At 36.8% G+C, this 23696-nt stretch overlaps 1 protein-coding gene across 1 annotated transcript; it reads right to left on the bottom strand.

Moving 5' to 3' along the window:
* Nucleotides 1–1493: 1493 nt before the first annotated feature.
* Nucleotides 1494–19194, bottom strand: LOC148865187 (Inosine triphosphate pyrophosphatase family protein). Its single transcript, XM_088978568.1, has 8 exons — nt 18657–19194; nt 18513–18577; nt 18352–18415; nt 18238–18247; nt 3113–3144; nt 2893–3005; nt 1919–1995; nt 1494–1814 (listed from the first exon to the last, which is right to left on the bottom strand). Exons 1-8 carry the CDS (start codon nt 18793–18795, stop codon nt 1685–1687), a joined length of 630 nt encoding a protein of 209 aa, XP_088834694.1. The 5' UTR covers nt 18796–19194; the 3' UTR covers nt 1494–1684.
* Between the last annotated feature and the right edge of the window lie 4502 nt (nt 19195–23696).

Raw genomic sequence — 23696 nt, 5'->3', positions numbered from 1 at the left:
TTTTTACTGGGGACTGAGTCAACGGGTCAACAAATTGATGATTCCATTCCAGCCCTTGCGAAGTAGGGCCCGTCCGCTAGTATCCATTAATCCAAATTCAATCTGATAGGACTCATAGAGATCTGAATTCGAATTAATATCCCATGAATATATGAAACATAGATTCAAATTTAGGCCTAACCTATACTAGGGTTGGAGTTGGGTTGACGCCTCAGGTAGCTAAAAGCCCAACCTGACCCAAACCAATCTCTAAACTTCGTCTTAGAGAATGGGATAAATGTGGTTCAGATTGTGGGAGATTCGCTACTGATTAGTGATTATTAAAGCTGTGGAGGCTGATAATTTCTCCTCCGTGGTGGTTACAAAACTTGATTGCCGATTGCAAAGCTTACTTAGATAAAACCCCTCTTTGCTCAATACATTTTGCTCCCATAATTCTGCAGCTCATTGTATAGCAAAGTATGTTTTATCTGTCTCTCAAACTCAGACCTGACTCTTTGTCCTTCATTTCTTCACTCATGTATTGACTATTGACGACTGTACTCAGAGCATATACTCAATGAAATGGCCTCAATCAAGCTTCAGGAAAAAAAAAAATAGCATTTGTGCATGTTTTCAATCTATTCTACTAAATTGGACTATAAAGCCCAATAAAAGGTGGACGAAAATACATTTGAGAAACCTTTCAAACCCAAAAAGCCCACCCAAGCCTGAACCCAACCCAAGTTGCACTGACTTGACTTAATCTCAGGTTGGGCTTAGGTTGATAAACTTAGGCTTAACCTTGGGTTGAGACAGGCCAAAGCTCGAGGTCCAAGTTGTATCCTTCCAGCAATAGCCAAATTCTACCCAATGAATAAGGAGGTGTTTGACAATATGGTTGGTTTTGTTTTCGAAAACAAAAACAAGTTTCATGTCAGCTAAAACAATATAATTTTGCTGACGTGGCACTTATTTTTATTTTAAAAAACAAAATCAACTATGTTATCGACCACCCCTTAAATGGTTCAGATTTCAAATATGGTTCAGTCTAATAATATGATTAAACGGATCTCTGAATTTGACTTAAAGTAGACTCGAATTCAAATTAGATTAAATCTGATCCATTTACGGCTCCGTTCTTCATTACAGCCCTCTTCATAAGTAGTCCCTTAAGCATAAACACTTTTCACATTGTGCTACTAATTATGCAAAATTTCCCCTTTTCGTTTTCTCTGTTTTGACATGAGAACATGACAACCTCTTGCTGATCTGTGGCAGATCTCAGAATTTGCTTTTATACCTACAGCCTCCATAACCAAATTCCCAATCCTACAATCAACCCCATAAGGCCGTAACTTATTCTAAGCTTGGAAAGAGTTTCCTACCCGTTCGTTACCAATTTGGTATCAGAGCTAAATCCTGCATCACCTTCTACTAATTATTCTAATTAATTTTTTTTACCCGCATGCAATTGATCCTTAAACTCCATTATCAACTACACACAGATGCTCTTATTCTAATTCTCATTTTACTCTTAGCATGTAGAACCCAAAAAGAAAAATACAAAAAACAACTATTGTCAAAACAAATGACTTATTTAACAATATTGCATGCAATCTGTCTCCTTTTTAATTGACAATCTGAATTATCCATTGCAAAATAGATGGCTAAAATTTTACCCTTTTATATAGGAAGGTATCGCCTAGTCTCCTTGGGTGGATGGCTCTATCTGGAAAATATATCCTGCTTCAGCAAAGTGAGCTTTTACCAAGGCTAGAGCCTTGGATCGATGAGAGATCTTGTTCTTCTCTGCCTTTGGCATTTCTGCGTAACTGCAAGAGACAACAACCTCATGTAACAGTGCTGGAATGATATCATCAAAGTATAATTCACACAAAAGGGGAGGTAATCCATCAAAGCAGCAGGATAGGTTTACGTTTGTTCATAGCCATCAGGTTGAAAGATGGGATCCCATCCAAAATCGTTTGGCCCCCTTGCAGGCACTATTTTCCCCTACATTGTCCACAGCAAGCCACATATAAGTACCACTTTATTAAATTTAAGCCACTCTTTTCTTTAAAACATATATAAAAATGAGCTCTTTTTCATTATAGTTCTATCCGTATATGATCTAAATCTAAAACAAAACGCTGCATAAATTAAGATAAAGTAAAAGACAAAAAGAAGGATAAAGCCACTGTTTTATTTAATATAAGAGAGTGCATACCAAAAACAAGAAAAAAAAAAACTCCTTATACTTCTAATCCTTCTTTTTCTCTTCTCAAAGCCCTTGGATCTTTTAAATTTCAATGGTAAAACTTTAAAACAAAGTAAAAATAATATAATATAGTATATAATAGAATGTAATAACACATATTGATAAGATATGGAAATATTAATGATATTTTAATAATGTGCCTGCCTAGTTATTTTTGCCACCCGGGCATGCACATAGTCACCTAGACTGGTGCCTTGTGGTTGTAAGTCAAGGTGTCCAGGCGAGGGGCCTAGTCACCTAGGCGATGCCTAGGCAGGCACTATCTCATATATCTATAAACACTAGTGCCCTCAACAATAAAACAATTAACTGAATTAAGGTCTAGTGCAAATTGTGCATATAAAAGGATCAGTTGCTCTTTGAGATTATCTAATAGTAACAAGTAAATGACACTTGAAAAGAGAAAGTTTGCATAAATGAAAACTGACGAGTGTTTCCCATAGATATGAAGTTTCCAAAATAAGCTAACATGAAAGTTGAAACTTGTCAATCTCATTTCACAAGTCTTGAAAGTTTTAGAAGCTTAATATTGCTCATTGTATCAAATATCACCGATTATTTGCATATTCTGATTTATGACAGTTCGAATCAGATGTTCGCTGTTTTTGCCAGAAATAAAGCTAAAACCATACCATAGTTTTTCCAACAAAAGTCACTGGTTCCACATTTGGCCCAAGTGCAAGGGAGAAAACACACAAAGCATAAGCAGATTTATCCTCATAACCCAGCAATAACTTGTTCAAACCTGCAGAATGGCAGAAGCATCAAATGAAGAAAAAATGGTTACATTATTTGGAAAACAAAAGAATTATAAGAAAGAAAATATAAGAAACAGTACGTGCAAACTAAAACCTTCATGACCAATCTTCTGCAGAAACCACTTGCTGGTCAATTCCGTATTTCCAATTGAATTAGGGCCATTACAGACAGCAAAACACAAGGACCATTAGAACCAGAATTTTAACAAGTATGAAGCACTTATGAATAATTAGAATTAAAAAAAAAATAAAGAAGAATTTCAGTGAATCTAGTATAGTAGATGGTATAAAACTTTACTAGTTCCTTTCAGAACTTCAGGCAAGATTTCTCTGTTCTATACCATAAAATGGATCCATTAAAGGGGTATTAATGTAACTGTACCTTAATATAAAACATTAGTTTGAGGGTTAACTGCCTTACTCTGGTCAATTCACTCAACTTTTCTTATCTTCCTTATCTTCTTTCTCTTTCCTTCTAACACAACAGAAGCTTACATCTTCTTGAATTAAATAAACTAGTTGGCATTAGAGCAAGAAGGGAAGGTTCTACATCTCATACCTGCTCATCTCTTGAACATGAGCCCTGATGATTTTATCAGCAGGCATATGGTAAGCCAACAGAACATAAAAGATAGAAACCTAGAATTGGATTAAGCTCCATTTGTGGGTTATTTTGATGTAGAAATCTAAAAAGAAATTGAATCAGTTCGATGTTTCTACATGATTTTCTAGTGAAAATTTAGGAAAAATCATATTAGAGTATTCTGATTGAGGTATTGACCATATGCAATTGCTGCAATTGGGGTTGGAAGATCTTGATTCAGATAACCTTTTGGAATCCAATGAAACTAATCTCACTCAATTTGAATAAGTTTTGAAGGGTATAGTGAGTAAGTGTCAACAAACTTCTCTCTTTTGCCACCAACTTAAATCAGATTTTTTTTTTTTGGGTCTTTCCTTTAAAAAACTGCTATTTTGGGTCTTGTGGTGATCCCAATGGCTTGAATGGAGTTATGGTGGTCTATTTTGATCCTCTGAATTGAGTTCTGATCCATAGGAAGTGGTAGTCTTGGTGTTTCCAATCTCTTCTACACTTTCTGCAAGCCTACCAAGGGGAAGGAAGCTTGGAACCTTTTTTTTGGATCAATAAGCTAGGTACAGATTTCAGTATTAGTGATTGTTGACATCCCTAATATTGAGATTACCATTATGTTTGATGAGTGTTCCAAAAAATTATTTTTTATTGGTAAATTAATATTTTTTATTGATACTGAAGTATATTTATACAGAGGTATCATATATATATATATATATACCGACAACAAAATGGTGTACGGTCACCACCCTATATGTTTGGCAAATGGAATCTTCAAAGCTCTCTTTGCTCACTAAACGGAATCTGTGCATGAACTATGTTATTTATCACCTTTGAGTATTTTACTAATTACAATAGTGTCATTGAAAATCAATCATTGCCTCCTTCTTAGTTATGCATATAACATCGAGTTTCATGTAATTCTCCCCAAAGAATTCAACCACTTCCACTATAACACTATTTTTAATTTTTCATTTATCTCTATTTTCCAGTTTTCATTTATCTTCAACTACTTTCTCCATGAACCTTTAATATTATTTACAAGATAATAAATGTTTTTAATATATTTTTTCAATTAATCAATATAATTAATTAATTGTCTTCTACTCATGTATCATCTAGGCAAACCCCAATTTGGGATTAAAGTATCAGATGACCTTTTAATATTATTTACAAGATAATAAATGTTTTTAATAATTTTTTCAATTAATCAATATAATTAATTAATTAAGTCTTCTAATTACGTTTCATCTAGGCAAGCCCCAAGTTAGGATTAAAGTATTGGGAACAAACTCAACTTGTAAACTTGTGGGTCTAATGCACATTCAAGCCTGGGGCCAGGCCTAAACAAAAAGCCTAGGACCAAGCCTTGAATTTTTGAGTTAGGCCTGGCTTGGGCTGGTTGGGCCCAAGCTTGACTTGGAAATTTGAGAGCCTAATGTGAGCTCCAGCTGGGCTAAAGTATTGAGCCAAAGCTTGGCCTAAGAATTTGCGAGCCTAATGTAGGGCCAGGCCAAAACCAAGTCTAAACACAAAACTTAGGACCAAGCCTAGAATTTTTGGGCCAAGTTGAGCCTTTTCATCTACCTCTCTCTAACATCTCTTAATCGAATTCCATAGAACAAAAACAAACTAATATTTTAAACCATTCTCTCTCCTTTAACTTTCTTTCTTTCTCCAAGAATTGAACCACTCCCTCTATTGGGTCGGGCCTAAAGTATTGGCCCAAGCTCAACTTGAAAATTTGCAGTCTTGGGCTGGGCCTAAACACAATACCTATCCCAACCTTGGAATTTTTTGGTCAACTAGGTCTCAAGTTAGACCTAAAGTATTGGGCCAAAGCTTGGACTAAAAATTTGCAAGCCTAGTATTGTCCTAGGCTCGGGCCTTTGTTTTAAAAAATAATTTTTTTTTGAATTTTCTCCTTTTTGGCTTACATTTGAGTAAAATAAAATAAAACAAAAATCCATGATTTCAATTGATGGTCAGATTTTTTTTTGTGATCAGGAAGAATAAAATGGAGTAAATGTGTGGCCAATTGGCATTTCAAAGATTCATTCATAAAAAAAACATTGGCGTTTCAAAGATTGAGAGAGAGAGAGAGAAGTGATGTGATTTCAATTGTAATATTTACAAGGCAAAATCCATGTTCCATCAATTTTCATAGAATGTATTATAGATCTTGCCTAACTATAACTTTGAAAAAAAAATTAGATATTTCAATTAGATAAGTGAAGCAAATTTAGTGTAACTTAATTAGTTAATTTAGTTAACTTAAATTAATTGATTAAATATGGTAAATTAATTAATTATTAATTTAATTAAACTAATCAAATACTTAAATTACAGTAATTACTCAAATTTTAAAACAATAACTTTACAATTACAATTAATAACTTTAAAGTAATTAATAAAGTCTTAAAAATACATTTAAGTGAAATTAAATCATACACTAAGACATTTTACCAAGTGTATACCGTTGGAGGGGAGTGGGGGAGGGAGAGAAGGGGGGTGGGGGGAAGTTGGGATTTAATGGGATTTAGTAACTTTTCAAGGAAAATGTTCCCTAGCTCAAAATAGGCTATAATTTTCTTTTGACTTTTCCTTTCTTTGTCATCCCTGGTATATGCCATGCCTCCAAGCATGCTTTAACTGAGGCAGGCATGTACCAACTTAACTTCAGGATCTTTATAAAGTAGCTCCAAATCTCTGAGACAAACTTGTAGTGTAAAAATAGGTGATTAACTGATTCTGTCTCCACACTACAAAGGCTGCATCTCAGGTCATTGCAAATAAAGCATCTCTTTAGCAACAATTCTTTGGAGAGGCATTTCTCTAAAGTTGCCACCCATACAAAAAACTTAACTTTGAGGGTGCCACTGTCCCCCAAATGTCCCGGCTAGAAAAGGGGACTTAATTTTCTCCCACTATAAAGCCGTAAAAGGATTTTACTGAGAACTCTAATCCCAATTAAGATTCAAAGGTGAAGTAGAAAGGTCTAAAAAGCTCGAAATCACCTTATTTTTTGTACAAGGAAATGGAGTACATGGAAGGAAACAAGTCCTTTAGGGGTCAGCCCTCAAGCCAAATGTCTTCCCAAAAGCAGATTAGGTTCCCTGAACAAGCATCATGCCTGATAAAACTGAGGAACTGAGAAAGCATGTTGTGGATTTCTTTCCCCCAATGAGATACACCAACACCCCAGCCACTCTCCAATCTCCAATGAATACTATCCACTACTTCAGCCCACAAATTTTCCCACTCAAGTAACCACCAAAATAACCATTATCCTAAAAGAGTTGTGTTTTTCTTTCTCAAATTCCCAAGACCTAATCCACCCTCTTCCTTACTTGCACACAATACCCCAATTGATTAAGTGGTCTTTTCTTGTCTCTCCTGGCTCCCAAAGGAGATCCCTCATAATTTTTTCTAGCTCCTCTTCAAAGCAGCCAGTCTCTTCCCACATCTTTCTACAACTGGGTTCTAGAATCAGCTTTCCTTAGGGTTGGCTCCTAGGGAAGTCCTAAGTAGGTCAGAGGCCAAGGGGTAATTTGACACTCTAGGCACTCCGTGACCAAACTTAGGACACTCTCCTCCATATTAATCCATGCTACATAACTTTTGTCCAAATTGATTTTCAGATTGGACACCTTTTCGAACCTTTGAATCAGTTCTTTTAGTTTCCTCACACTCCTAAGGTCTCTGCTTTACAAAAAATTATGATATCATCTGCAAATTAGAGGTGAGTAACTGGGACCCTGTTTCTACCCATTCTCCACCCCTTAACTTCATCTTCCCTATCTGCCTTAGAGAGGAGTCTACTAAAACCATCCACCATTAAAGTAAAAAGAAAAGGAGAGAGGGGGTCTCCTTGCCTTAAACCTCTACAGGTTGGAAAGAAATCTTTCACCACTCCATTAACCAAATGCACCACCTCTCCCCAAACCCCCATTGTTGCATTACTTCTAGTAAGAAGTTCAAGTTCACCAAGTCATAAGCCTTTTCTAAATCCAATTTGCATACAAATCCTTCCTTCCTAGATCCCTTCATTTCTTCTACACAGTCATTGGCAATTAGGATTTGATCAAAAATTTGTCTCCCTTGAACAAAGGCTCTTTGGAACTGACTTATGAGACTTGAAAACAGATATAGCAGTCCTAGGTTTAGTTTGAAACCTATTCAAGAAGAAGAAGAAGAAGAAGAAAGAAGAGAATGAGAGGAAGAGAGAGCAGAATGAGTCAGGTTCTGCCACCCCCTCATTGGCTTTTATATTACTTGATAAAAAAGGAGTACAAAGACAAAAATACTCCTGTCAACTATGACAGAGAGAAAACACAAGTACAACAGTTTGAAATAAAACAAATAAATGTGGGGAGCAACTTCGTGCAACTATCAACATATAAAAAACGACAAGATGTCATTGTCTTCATCTTTACACTCCCCCTCAAGTTGGGAATAGATATTGTCATATTGAGCATTCACAACTTGCGTAAATCTGTTTCCATTTTGACTTTAGTGATTGCCATGGTGAAAAGATCAGGAAGCTGCATATCAGAGGCATTATAAAATCAAGCACACTTCTTGGGAAGCTACTCTCTCCATAATGAAATATCGATCCACCTCAATGTGTTTTGTCATGTTATGTTGTATTGGGTTATGGGCAATATTAATAGCAGCCTAATTGTCACAGTACGGCATTAAGGGTTTCTCATGCTCAATGCCAAGTTCTTCAAGTAAAGATCTCAGCCATAGAACTTCTGCCACTCCATGAGCCATAGATCTGTATTCGAATTCAATACTTGAACAAGCAACTACATTTTGTTTCTTACTTCGCCATGAAACCAGATATCCTCAACAAAGGCACAATACCTAGATGTAGACCTCCTGTCGTATACACATCTAGCCCAATCTACATCAATGTACACCTCAATCTTCATACGACCATTATTCTTGAAGAGTATTCCATGACCGGGACACCTCTTGAGGTATGCTAGAATCCTCTCAACAGCCAACAAATGAGTGGTTCTCGGGGAATGCATATACTGACTTTTGACACTAACAGCATACTCAGACAAAGACATAGGAGTTTCCCACCAGACGTTGATACATGGTCTTGTCATCAAGAGGTTCACCATCTTCTACACTTATGATTCAATTCAATGGGAGTATTTGCAGGTTTAACCCCCCCAACTTTCCTGTTTCTTTCAAAAGGTCAAGGGCATATTTTCTTTGAGAAATGAAAATGCCATGTTTAGATCTAACCACCTCAATGTCCAAAAAATATCGGAGAGGCTCATTTAGACCACACACTTTTCATCAAGAGGGGTGTTTCCTCTTTGACACTTCTTGCTGTGTATGTAGATGACATTGTGGTCATAGGTAGTGAGGTTGATGAGATTAATTCCCTCAAATTTTTCCAGAGCAAATCTTAACCTGCAAACTTTCTTGCCAGCATCTGTATCATAAAAACCAGGTGGTAACTCCATATACACTTCCTCCTGTAAATCACCATTGAGGAAAGCGTTCTTGACATCCATTTGGAACATAGGCCATGAAAAGTTTGTAACCAGAGATAATAAAACTCGAATGGTATTCATCTTGGCAACTATAGCAAAGGTCTTTGAGTAGTCAATGCTATAGGTCTGTGTGTAGCCCTTTGCAACAAGACAAGCTTTATATCTTTCAACTGATCCATTTGCATTATGCTTCACAGTGAACACCCATCTGCATCCAACTGGTTTCTTTCCATTCGGTCGACCAACCAGCTCACATGTCCCATTTTTAATGAGTGCATTCATTTCCTCTTTCATTGCATCCTTCCACTCAGGCACAGAGAGAGCTTCCTGTACAATTTTAGGAATGGATATAACAGAAATGGATGCCATATAGGATTTATAGGATTCAGAAAGGTGATCGTATGAGAGAAATTGAGATATGCAATGAGCAGTGGATGTGGTGCATCTCCGTTTCCCTTTACGAACTACAATGGGAAGGTCAATATCATTAGTAGGAAACAATGGCTCTATGATGGTAGTCTCAGGATTGGAAGCAATAGTATCTAAATTAGGTGTTGTAGAAGAAACCGGAACTGACCTAGGCTTATTAAAAGCACCAGAATCAACTCACCTCCACATCCTACGATAAACCTTCAACTCCTTACATTTTTGACAATGATCCTCCTGACACAATTCCTTTTCAAGAATAGGGATAGGAAGAGGAACTTCGGGAACAGACACACCCTTCTCTTCTCTCTCCCCCTAAGATGAAACTCTTGGATAAAATGGAACATCCTCAAAAAAGGTAATATCCATAGACACAAACCGAGAGCCAAAAACTAGGTCATGTTCCCTTTTGATTTTGTGCATACCTGAGAAAAATGCAATTGGAAGCTTTTGGATCAAATTTAGAATGATTCGGTCCCAAAATCTGAACAAAACATATGCACCCAAAAACTCTAAGAGGAACAAAAAACAAGGCTTTCTCGAGATACAATAAGGTGAAAGGAGTCTTCAAGCCTAGGACACGAGAAGGAACTCAGTTAATGATATACAGTCATATGAATTGCATCCCCCCAAAAACGTATTGGGACATTTGAATTGGCCATAATGCTTCTTGCAACCTCAAGGATGTATCTGTTCTTCCTCTCAGCTACCCCATTTTGCTGAGGGGTATAAGAACAAATGCTCTGATGAATAACTCCATGCTCAAAGTACGAGCTCAATGGTTTGGAGAAGCATTCATTGGCATTAACAAATCTGAAAATTTTGATCCTCGCCCCAAATTAAGTGAGAACTATTTGATGGAAGGCATGGGTCAAAATGGGGACCTCATCACGAGAACACATGAGATAAACCTAAGAGAAGTGAAAATAATCATCAACAAATAATAGGAAATAATTGTATCCCCCCATAGCAGTGATATGATATGGTCCCCAAACATTAATATGCACAATTTCAAAAAGAACGTGCTTCTTTTATTACTCAAAGTATAGATTGATCTACAATGTTTTGTCACAACTTTCACACTTTAAATTGGACACTTGGACTCATTCAAACAAAGTAGGAAAAAGACTCTTTAAAGACCTAAAAGATAAGTGACCTAACCAATTATGCCAGAGCATAATTTGACTTATAGACTGAGACACAAAAGACTTTCCAACTCCTTTATTTCTTCCTAGTGGATGCTCAAGCAAGTAGATCCCATTCGCCTCATGGCCAGTCCCAATCACCTTCTTTGTCACTAGATCCTAAAAAACACAATGATCAGGGAAAAAGTCATTGAACAATTCTGGCTTGTAGTAATGCTACCAACGGAAAGAAGATTAGTACTAAGTTTGGGCGCATGTAAAGTTGATGATAAGGAAAGTGTTTCAGACGTTCTAATGCCCCCCTTGCCAAAGATGGAGACAAGGGAGCCATCAGCAATAGAGACCTTATCTCTAATAGAGGACAAATGGTAAGAAGAAAATAGAGAGGCCAACTAGTCATATGATCAAAGGCACCCGAATCTACAACCCAAACAAGATCAATGTTACCTGAAGTTGAGGCATGATAGGTAGTAGCCCCTGTACCTAAGTGAGCAAAAGCTGAAGTGGAGATAAAGGAACCTGAGGTAGACTGAGATGGTCCAGTAATGACGACCTCATTTTCCAGTTGTGTCAGGACTGCCCTAATAGCAGCCAAGGCATCCAAGGAGGTAGACCTAGATCCGGTGGAGGATGAGACATCTGTAGTAGTAGCGACATTTGCATTTCCCTTCTTATTCTTAATTATTGAAGGTGCCAACTAAGGATGAAGCTTCCAACAGATCTCTTTGGTGTGTCTAGGTTTCTTGCAATAGTCACATATGATCTCCTTTTTTTTTTCCTTCCTTACCTCTCTCTCCTTGTCACCATAATGCTTCAGCGTCAGGGTTGCTAAAGTTGTTTCAATCTGGAAGTTTTGTAGCATAACTTTCCTTCTACTCTCCTCACTATGTACTAAAGAGTATGCTTGAGACATGGTAACACCTTCCCTAGTAAGAAGTTGTTATCTCACTATGTCATATTATTTCAGAATTCAGCCCTACAAGGAACTCAAAAACCCCGTTCCTTTCCAACAATTTGTTATATGTTGTTGCATCCTTTTGACCATAGTTGTCAAGGCGACTAGGTGTTTTTTTATGGCTGCCTCGCCCAAATGCCCCAGGTTTTACATACTAGGCGAGCGCCTATATACATATATAAAATTATTATTATTTTTTAATTTATTGGTTGTTGTCGCACCTCAGCTCCAGCAGCAGCAAGTAAGTTTTTCTTCTTCAACATTTTTTTCCTTTTTTTAAAAAAAATAAACAGTCCACCAAGCCAGGCGCCAGTCGCTAGTCCTCCCTTCTATAGTCACTTCTTCAATTCATCCCACCCCATGAAGCAATGAGTCCAACAGTCATCCCCTTGACTCCTTGAGCTGAGTCCATTCTTTTTTTTTTTTTGAAAATTTGAGATTTGAAATGTTTGAAATGTTTTATTTTGAAAATCTGAACTGAAACTTGATTGTATGCCATGCTGAATAAAATCTGAGATTTGAAATGTTTTAATTTTTATTTTGTTTCATTAATGTTTTTTTTACATGGCTGAACTACTCTAGTGCTCTTTTATTTTTTTATCAGTTTTGTTTTGATTGTATGGATATTTTTTTTTTTATTTCTATTTGTATACAAGTATATTGCAATATTGCCTTTGCTTAAATGCATTATGGTTGCTTGCTTACTTAGGATTTAGGAAATATGTGAATATTGCAATATTGAATTTGCTGATTTGCATTGTGCTTTATTTTGAAAATCTTAACTCTGAAACTTGATTGTATGCTATGCTGAATTCAGTATGCTTAGTGTAATGTGTAGCTAGTAAGTAAATATATAAGTTATAAAATAGTTTAGGTCCTTTAGGAAGTATATAGAAATCTATAGATTTTATATTTATAGATTCCATCGCCTAGGCGCCTGGGCACCCCATGGTCGCCTAGGCGCCTGGGCACAGCCTTGCCTAGTCACCTTGAAAACTATGCTTCTGACTTTCCCATTCAATCGTCTCCAAGTGATCAAATTCATGCCATAGAGACTTCAATGTTGATAAATAAATTGACACGGGTTTCTCCCCCCATTTCAGATTTGTCACTTCAACTTTCAGCTCATAAGCCCTTGCTACATCAAGAGGCTGAGAATAATTTTCCATCATATTATCCCATATTTCCTTTGTAGTCTTTGCCCAAAGATAGTTTCTACCGATATGAGGCTGCATTGAGTTGCAAAGCCAAGTCATTATCAAATAATTTTCTTGAACCCACTTCGCATAGGAGGGGTCTTCCTTGGCTGGCATCTTAGTGTCACCATTTACATACCCTAGGTTACCCCTTCCTCCAATGGCCATCATTGCCGATTGAGCCCATTTAAGATAGGTTGCTCCATCAAACTTGATGGTCATAATCTGGAAGGTGCTGTTGTCTGTCACACTACCAGCCCCTACAAGCCCTTCCCCAATTGATTAGACTCATTTCCAATATTCTCCATTCTGAACTGAGAAAGGTGTCACACTTCCCAGCAATTTTCTGATGGAAGGAATGATTTTCTTATTTAAAAAAAGAGTCAGGCTGAAACAAATTGACTGTAACACACCTGGTTGTTCCAGCAAAGGAAAAAAACCCTAGAAAACAGAGAAGTTTCAGTCGCAACCTCCAAAGACTACTGACAGTCCTCTACTTGCAGTTGGCCTCTAAACAAGTCAAAAAACTGCCCAGAAAACACTGAGTGCCACCTTCAACTTAAGTTTTAATCCCTAAATCTCAATCAAAAAAGGTTTCTCTGATTCTTCCTTGTCACTAGGCAGAACTGAGAACAAAGAGGCGCAATGACAGTGCACCGAACTCCATTGACCTCCAAGAATCAGGCAAGAAAAAATTTAAAATTCCAGCCCTAATAAAGTCTCATGCAGCCGGATGGGCAATGCCTACATGAGACCAAGAAACTAAACCTAAACCTGCTCTGATACCAACTAGAAAACAGATATAGCAGTCCTTGGTTTAGTTCGAAACCTGTTCAAGAAGAAGAAGAAAGAAGAGAATGAGAGGAAGAGAGAGCAGAATGAATCAGGTTCTGCTGCCCCCTCATTGCCTTTTATATTACTTGATAAAAGAAGGAGTACAAAAACAAAAATACCCCTGTTGACTGTGACAGAGAAAATACAAGTACACCAGTTTGAAATAAAACAAATAAATGTGGGGAGCAAATTCCTGCAACTATCAACATATAAAAAACGACTAGATGTCCCTGTCTTCATCTTTACAATGAAAGAGGGGAGTATTACTTTAATCCTCAAAGACAAGACTTTGGCAATTATTTTGTAGGTATTGGTCACCAAACAAATGGGTCGGACTCGGGAATCCTTAGGTTCACTGGCCTCAGGTTTTTTGGGAATCAAAGTCAAGAAGGTTGCATTGACTCCACGGCTAACAATATGTGTATTTGAGAATTCCTTCAATACTTCAAGTAGGTCATCTTTCAAAACTTCCCAACAATCCTGATAGAAATCCATTGTGAAGCCCTCCAGACCCGATGCTTTAGATCTATTCATGGAAAACACCGCCTTTTTTTATTTCCCCCCCCCCTCAAAGTCTCTTTCCAACCATCCTGCTACCTCCTCTTCCAGTAGGGGCCACTCTAGTCCTTCTAAACTCAATCTCTCCTCCAAAGGTCTTCTATAAAGGGATTTAAAATGATCCACAAAGGTTCTAGCTATTTCATCCTGATTAGATATCACCTTCCCATTAATTTTGAATCTAGCCACGAAGTTCTTATGCCTTCTACCATTGGCCATCGCATGGAAGAATTTTGTATTTCCATCCCCCTCTTTTATCCACTTATGTCTTGACTTTTATCTCCAACAAATTTCCTCTCTACTAAGAACTTCCTCCAAATCTTTCTTCAATTTCCAATATTGATTCCGTCTCTTCCTCGTTAAGAGCTCTCTCATTCTCCAACTTGTCCAATTCCTCAATCTGAGATGTGAGACAGTGAGAGTAAGCTTCCTTTCTTCAAGTCCTTCAAAATGGTCCCTATTCCACTCCTTTATCTTTCCTCAACCTTTGTAGCTTCTTATGAAATTTGATTCCCTCCCACCTTACCCCCCTTTGGTCCTCCTTCCACCACTAAACTCTGTGAACAAAATCTAGATACGTCAACCACATATTTTCAAATCTAAAGGGAGTGAGACCATTTAGAAAATTTTCTCATCCTATTCTAATGGGATGGTGATCCAAAGTGACTCTGGTAACGCTCTAGACACCAAATCTTCTCAATGGTTCTCCAAACCACGTTAAACAAAAATCTATCCAGCTTTGAACACAGTGGATTTTCCTGAAAGTTGGACCAAGTAAATCTGGTATGCATAAGAGGGATCTCCTTTAGAACACGCCTGTCTATAAACTCATTAAATCTCCTCATACTAGTGGTTATTGACTGATAGAGGTTAGAAGTATCATTAGAGAACCTTATGACATTGACATCCCCTCCCAGACACCAAACACCTTTCCACAAACCCCATATTGCATACAGTTCCTCCCAAAGCTCATTTCTTTCCCCGTGCCTATTTGGTCCATAAATATCAATTAATACCCAGGAAAACCCATCATCCACATTCTTAAACTTTATTGATACAATGTATCTGTCAATCAGCTCCTCCATTGGTTCCAACACCTCATCTTTCCAAAGAATCACCATACCCCCCGAAGCCCTCAAGAAGGAGCCTCATCCATCTTATGCCTCTTGATCCCCACAAACTTCTGATTAGCTTCCTATCCAGCTCTGCTAATTTAGTCTCTTGCAATATCACGACTTCATGATTCTCTCTTTTTATTAGATCTTTTATTACCCTCCCTTTCCTTACATTCCCCATCCCTCTCACATTCCAATTGATAATTTTCATTCTTTCACCTTTATGTTAACCCCTCCTCTTCCTTCCCTACTTGGACTGTCTCCTTCGGCCTCCCCTCCCACTAAACTCGATATCATCCTCTACATCAGAAATTAGCCTTTCTACTTCTATCTTTCTTCCTTTTTTTCTTTTCTCTTCACTCTTCCTAAAATACACTTTTGGCTTTTAATTCCCTTGAGATTTGTTATCCTTTAAAGATGAGTTGGCCTTCTTTTCCTTCTTTATCTTCTTTGTCATCTCCTTCCATACAAGGTTCTTGAATTCCCACCTCAGTTATTTTTCCTTTAATTTGATATCCTAAAAAAAGTTGCTTATTAAGCCCCATATCCTCTCAACTTCCTCTTCCAACCTTTTCCTTTCCTCTACATGCCTCCCTTCTAACATTCCAGTCCCACCTTCAACTTCCTTTCCCATTCCCTCGGGCTGGGTAGCTGGTGCATCTGTTTCAGGCAGAGCACACAAATCAGTAACCAAAACTGAATGGACACATGTACCTGGAAGGCTGGAACCATGGGAGATAGAGCGGGAACTGAAGAAGTAGGGAAATCCAAGTCAGAGATCAAACCAGTAGGTCTGTTCCCTGAACTAGGCCTCTATACAATGGGGCTGGGAAAAACAACATCTTTGGTTGCATCACTGTCCTTTTCCGTTATGCCCTTCTCTATTGCCTTTGTGTTCACCTTCACAGTATCTTCCTATCTTACTTTCTCTATTCCCTGTTCTCGCTGATTGTTTGGGGGTAATTTCTTTTTTTTTTTTAATGATCTCTTCCTTTCTTTCTTTTTATTTCCCTTCCCTTTCTTCTCTTTCTTTCCTTTATTTTCCTTTTTCTTTTTTTCTTTTTTTTTGTCTTTTTGTATTCTGGCGTACATGAAACACATGAGGTGCACGCTTCAGAGGCATCAATACTTCTGACATATGCCTCAAGGCATTTTGGTGGTGCCTCACCTGAAGGCACACCTCCCATGCCTTTTAAAACATTGGTCCATAAAAATTGTTGGTTCATGTTCCCGGAACTTATCATTAAAAGAAGGCGGTCAGTGTGACATGGGGAATCTCAGAATTATATGAACTGTTCTATTAGGACTTAAGAGTAAGAGGAGCACGCTTATGAGGTTATTTCCCAAAATAAAAGGTGGCATATGAAATTGAGGTTAATGATGTAGGAAAGTGAAATGATTATATAGGAAAATAAGAATTTTATACATATTGCATGGGCAGTAAGCTGATTTCTAGACTAGCTATTAATTACAAATTTACTTCATCAGTAGGTATCACCTCGCCATACAAAACCATGTCTTGCTGATTTTAAGGAATAAATTGAGAATTTGAAGAAAACCCAGCATTTGTTGACTTCATTGGTAGTCTGACTCCACCTACCTTTTCAAAGGTGAGGCATTTCCAGTAATCATCCAGACCTTGCTATTGAATTTCAAGCTCAAGGAGAGACCATAAGGCCTAAGGGTTCAGTTCTACGCTACGTAATCCATTTCTTCCCCTATGTTTATTAATATCCACTTATTGTCCTTTTCAATTCCCTATTTTGGTTTTTCTTGGATATTCTGTAAACATCATATTATTTCCTTTATTTTTTTATAGTTATTGCATTGTTTCCTTACACTTTACAACCATTCTCCTTTGCAATGAATTATTAAACTAAGGCAACAGAAGAGATCACATTTAGTTATATCTTGGTCGCCAATCCTAAGTGTACCCTGATTTACACTCCTACATAGTTGTCAAGGCGACGCCTAGGTGACAAGGCACCCTTTGAGGCTCGCCTCACCTAATCACCAAGTAGTTTTGTACTATGTATTATAAAATATTTTTTATTCTTTATTTTTTTACACTATAATTATAAAATAGGCACTATTAAACTAAAATATTCATTTTGTGTGTTTACATACTAATTTCTTTTTATTATTTTTCTTATTTGTTAGGGTTTAATCAATATAAACATTGCTAAATGCTGTATTGAACCCCCAAAGACTTTAAAACCTGAACCAATAAGGAAGAACTTAAAATTTTGTCTAATCAAGGGTTTTAACTTTTTCTTTTCTTCTTTTCCTATAACAAAAATAAGGGTTCAGCCCCTATATTTTTTGAATTTTCTTTTCCTTCTTTTTCTTTTCAGGAATATGTTGATTTTCTATACTTTAACATGAAGTCTATACTTTTCTTATGAAAATTATGAATAATTATTAAGGAAATATGGTTATGGTACCTGTGGAACTACCCTATGATCTATGTTTTCTACAGAAAAAAAAAAAAATCCATCGCCTAGGCGCCTTGAAGACTATGCACTCCTATTACTATTAAATGTACATTACATATATCCTATTTTAGTCCTACTTATTTTAAAAGTTAAAACCTCTTTTTTCTAATGTAGTTGTCAATAAACCTAATTTTGCACTTAATCATTTTAATGATTTAATCAATTAATATTTAATACTCTGCCATCAGCAGCCTCTTGAATATGTTTAGTCAATTCATCTATGACAAAAAAAAAAAAAAAAAAAAAAAGATGAAGATGAAAAATAGAAGAAAAAAAAAAAAAGACATGGAACTAGTCGCCCCAAAATTGTTTCTGGGATATAAATATAGAGAAAACAGAAGTTCACCTTGATTGAAGAACATGATTGAAAAGTTAGAAACTTACATGTAAGGTCCTGCAATAGATTAAAAGATCCAAATGGTGTTATAATATAGTAAAAGGAAGAAAGAAATGACTAAAAGATATCTAATAATACAAAAAGAGCACAGGCCCATTTACCTGGGAGACCCTTTAGGGCATTAAAACAGAGGCAAGTGTCCTCAACTAGAACAGGCCCATTAACCTTGAAAGCATAGAAGAATCAGAAAGAAACTTAACTAGAAACTCAAATCAACAATAAGCAAATCGGTATTGATAAAAAAAAAAACTAAAAGAACGACCTCCTTTGCAGCTAATCGAGCTTTTTCTTTGGAGATTTCTTCAGGCTCTCCTTGTAATTCAGGAACTGTAAACACATAACGAAGCAAATCACTTGGTAAAAGTGTGTATGCACAGACACAGATAGAGAAAGGGGAGAGAGTTACTGTCGAGCTTCAGAGAGTGGAAGGGAATGGATTGGCCCAAGATAGCCCGAACTTCTTCAAGCTTCTTTGCATTTCCTGTGACGAAAGTCACTGGACGCGATAATACCAAACCAGATGCAGCTGCTCTAATTCCAGCCATTCTCACCCTTTCAAACGAGAGAGAGAGAGAGAGAGAGAGAGAGACTCTTGGTTGTGGCTGTAGAAGTGAGACTGTGAGAGGAGCTTCGCTTGCTCTCCGTCAGTCTCTCCCAATGGAATCAAAAGGTTATAGCGCGTTGAGGAATACTACCTTTCATTGGTCAGTCGAAGAAAGTCGGTTCCATTGATAGTGGCTAACAGAATCCGAAACCCGATCCAAGGTCCGGTCTTGAATTCAATTAAGCTTGAAATTCAACTGCAAGGTCTGAATGATTACTGGAAATGGCTAACCTTTGAAAAGGTAGGTGGAGTCAGATTACCAATTAAGTGAACAAATGCTGGGTTTTTTTTTTTCAAGTTCTCGATTTATTCCTTAAAATCAGCAAGACATGGTTTGTGTGTATTTTTAATACATTATGAGAACAATGAGGTTTTGTTTGGTTTGATATAAAAAAAAAAAAAAAACAAAAACAAAAGTGGAGGGAAAGTTCTTTGGGAATTTCATAAATATGGTAAAAGAACTTAAATTTTCTATTAAATTAAACATAGTCTAGGTGATTGATGATCTAATGTCATCATTTTGGTTGTTGTATTTTTATAGAGTAATAAGACATGAAATCTTTCTTTTGGCCCCGTTTGCTTTTCGGTAAATTATTTATCCGGGTAAATGCAGTTAATTACTTGGATAAGCTTTTCCTAGGAAACAGTTACTCGGGTAAGTGCATTTACCCATGTTCTTTTATTTTTCATGTAAATAAGGTAATGACCATTTTAGCCATAAAAATCTATTATTAAAAATGACACTTTTGTCCTATTCAAGTGTTACCAACTTTCCCCCTAGGTGGGAAAGTTATTTATCCAAATAAGTGATACTCAAGAAAATAAACTTTCTCTTATCCCTACACAAATTTGAAAAAAGAACATGGAATTCTTATAGCCCCTCTCAAAATCCGAAAAAAACAATACCCCCTTAAAATTAAGTTTGGGCTAACCTGGTCCAAAGTCCTTTAGGAAATGGGTTTTGGCAAGTCACACATTATGTTTATTTCGATTGGTGAAGCTTGGTTTAAAAATAAAACGCAAGATAATGGTTTTATATTGGATTGCAAGTTCATCTCTCTCTCTCTGACATACACACACGTTTAGTTGTGTGTGGTTGTGATATAACTTGTCTCACCCATTTAATGCTAAGAATGAGTGTGAATTACACCTAAATTATCCCAAATTTTCGCACCTACTTTTTAACTACCAACAATGAGAACTAGTGACAATATTATTGGATTATTTAAATCAGCATTATATATATATATATATATTTTTTTTTTTCATTTCTTCTAAGTTTCGAATAGAAAACTATTTGCTTTTCATTGAAATACGAACCTTATCTAAATTTATAATATTAACAATATTTTTTGGTGTAAGAAAATGTTTCATTTTATATTTGTACCCTTAAGCAAAAGGATTCTATCCTAAGTTGCGTAGTTCATTATTCCATTTAGTGTGTTTGTAAGTCGCATGTTGTCATGTGTAAATGATTTACAATCATACTATTTACTTTAACCCTTTCCTTTTTCATTTGCCTTTGTTGCAATGTTAATTGTGTAAAAGCCAATTACTCTTACATGTTATCAAGCATCCAATACTTGGTGTATACTGATTGGGTAGTGTAATAAATGAAGGAAAAATAAAAAAAATGTAAGAAAAAGAAACTTGAGAAGCCTTTTACATATACCATCCATTTAATGTGAGATCGTAGGTCATAGAAGGCAAAATTTCTTATAACATTGTTAAAATCTTGGGTTGATAAGTATGACAATGCAAGTTTAGTTTTCTATGTTAGGACTTAGATACGAGTTGGATTCCAAATGAGAAGCTTAAGTTTACTATTGATATATGCTAAACGTGAGAGAGAGAGAGAGAGAGAGGATTTTGCTGATTGATAAGTGAAATGTGAGAGAGGTTTTTAGGGGATTTTACCAATTAATATGTGAAATGTATGAGATAGAGAGAGAGAGAGAGAGAGTTATAGGGGTTTTTAACGATTCAATTAGGGCAAAATGCAATATGCTTGAAAGTTATGTGAAATATGAGATTTTTAGGATTGATGCTTGTTATTTTTTAGTCTTAGTAAAGAAAACTATGCATGTAAACTAAAATGCTTTTCCTTGCTTTGGACGTTTAATGCTTTAATTGGTTCATAATTGTAAAAAATAAGTAAAATTTAGCCAATAGTCAATGAGAATGAGAATTGTAGGGGTTTTTAACGATTCAATTAGGGTAGAATGCATCAATGTTTTCAAACGGTCGTTGACCCAAATGGTTGGACTGTTTGGACCAGAAACCGTTCAGGCGATCAGTTCCGTTTTACTCTAAACCTGGCATTTGGTCAAAAACCGTTGAATTAGTCAATGAACCATTGACCCAGACGGTTTGACCGTTAAACCGTTCGACCCGGAGAATGATTTGCTATAAAGTTTTAAAAATTGAAAAATCTCATATACGAGAGAGATCTGAGATGTGTGAGACAGATTTGTGCGAGACGGTAAGAGAGAGTGAGATTTGAGACTGAGAAATCTCAGATTTGTCACCATCGCCGCTGTTGTAGTTCATTGTCGCCGTCGTCGTCACCGCTGCAAGCCTGCAACCTACAAGTCCTCTTCTTCTTCTTCTTCTTCTTCTAAACTCTTTCAATTCAACTGACAGTTTTCTCAAATCTCTCTCATTCAAAGTTTCAACTTTCGACCCTCATTTTCTCTTATATAGTATATATCTTACCATAATATTCCAATCTAATGGATAAGATGTTCAAACCGTTTGAACCATTTGACCCAAACGGTCAAACCGCTGACCCGGAAACTGGTGGCCAGAACAATTCCATTTCCGAATCAATTTTTAAAACCTTTGAATGCATTATGCTTGAAAGTTATGTGAAATATGAGATTTTCATCGTTGATGCTTGTGATTTTTTAGTCTTAGTAAACAAAACTATCCATGTAAAGTAAAATGATTTTCCTTGCTTTGGACTAGACCTGTTCATGGGCCGGGTGGCCCGACGGGCTGGCCCGGCCAGGCCCGACCCCTGGACGGGCTTGAATAGGCTTTTTGGCCTGTGGGCTTAACCTCGGGCCAAAAATCCCGGCCCGCATAAAATTTGAGCCGGGCTCGGGCTTTGCCAAAATAGCCCAGCCCGAGCCCAGCCTGACCTGACCTATAGTTAAACCTAAGTAAACCCGGCCCGTCCTATAGTTAAACCTAAGTAAAAACCCTATGTGATGTCTATTTGAATAATTTTTTTTTTTTATTTGAGAAGGTCATTGATTCACTTGTAGGCTCATTGTTCATTTAAATAGAGGAAAAAACATCTAAATTAAAATAAAAATATCCATTTGAATAGGGAAAATTTTGAATTTCTTTTATTAGATCGGGCTTCAGGCTCGGGCTCGGGCTCGGGCTTCGGGCTTTTTATCAGGGCCGGGCTCAGGCCCAAGTTATAAAGCCGTTGGTCGGGCCAGACTCGGGCTCGGGCCTAACATTTTTCTGTTAATAAAGAGTCAAATCCCAACCCGGCCCATGAAGAGGTTTACTTTGGACGTTTAAAGCTTTAATTGGTTCATAATTGTAAAAAATAAGTAAAACCTAGCCTTTAGTGAATGAGTTCACGTCTTCTCTTTTGTTTAATATAGAAAATTTTAATTTGCCACACAAGAGTATCCTTCACATTTCAAAATTAAAGTGATTTCTTAAATGGTGTGATGACAGATTTCTATTGCTCTAGTATAGAAAAAAGTACGGAGGGTATAGAGGAGGTGATTACCTAATCACTAAAGAAAGAGACAAATTGCAATAATGACCTAGACATAGTGTGAGGTGTATTATTTGTAGTTAAGCCTACTACAATGACGCATTTGGAATTAGGAACTACATACTTAACTAACACTTTCTTTTTTTTGGCTTATGACTATAACAACCACTTGTCTGACTCATTTTTAAACATATAAGTGTGTGTTGGTTCGTATCTTTGTTTGTAATGTCATGGAAACTTGAAAGGTTTTGTTTATCTCATGAGTCATCATCATTTCAATTTTGAATCACAATGTTGGATTTAAAAAGAGAGACATATATGGCTGGACTCCGGATTTCTTGCCCATGACTACCCACAATACATCACCCCCGTGTATTGGAAACATCTCCCCGTGCATAATATTATGCAGATGATGAGATATTCTCATGTGTGGCTGTGATAAACGTGGGCAGAGTTCTCGTGGGCAGGAGATCCGGGCTAACCTATTAGAGAAAAAAATAGGTGTTCATGAATGCGTAGGTAGTTTTCCCTAATCAAATTTTCGAATCTTTCTTTGTAGGCATGTAGTAAAATAACTACTCTCTATTTGCTTGCCTATCTAGACAATCAAGTTGAATTGTGTTGGGATTGTTGGATTTTTTTTATTATACAAGACCTTGATGCTACTACTAGCGACGTTTTAAAAAGCGACTTGGAAACGGAACCATTCTGACCACCAGTTTCTGGGTTGACGGTCCGACCATCCGGTTCAAACAAACAGTCCATTTTGACAAACAAATTAAAAAAAATAATTAAAAATAAAAAAACAGTCACAAACCTTTGAACGGATCGACGGTTTGACCGCCCAGGTCAATGGTTTGTTGATTTTTTCAACATTTTTTTGACCAAAAACGGATTTTAAGTAAAACAGAACCAGTTGCCTGAACGGTTCTTGGGCAAAATGGTCCGACCATCCAAATCAATGGCAATTCGAAAACCTTGACTACCAATATAAAGGTGACTGACACAACAAATCTAGAGGTACAGGCTAAGAATGCATCAATTTCAAAATGACTAGTGGTGTGCCTTGGTAGTGCTTTTTCCTTTGGTCATATTTATAC

This window comes from Nelumbo lutea, chromosome 3, assembly GCF_056320005.1.
Source record: "Nelumbo lutea isolate HS-2025 chromosome 3, American lotus-T2T, whole genome shotgun sequence".
NCBI classification, from domain to species: domain Eukaryota; kingdom Viridiplantae; phylum Streptophyta; class Magnoliopsida; order Proteales; family Nelumbonaceae; genus Nelumbo; species Nelumbo lutea.
This window is presented reverse-complemented; position numbering and strand designations above follow the sequence as displayed.

Excerpts from the sequence above, each read along its gene's own strand:
- LOC148865187 (XM_088978568.1), bottom strand. The coding sequence starts at position 18,795 with ATGGCTGGAATTAGAGCAGCTGCATCTGGTTTGGTATTATCGCGTCCA. Across the intron at positions 18,416-18,512 it reads CTCGATTAGCTGCAAAGGAG|GTTAATGGGCCTGTTCTAGT; the intron begins GTCGTTCTTTTA and ends TATGCTTTCAAG. Across the intron at positions 3,006-3,112 it reads GCAGAAGATTGGTCATGAAG|GTTTGAACAAGTTATTGCTG; the intron begins GTTTTAGTTTGC and ends GCCATTCTGCAG.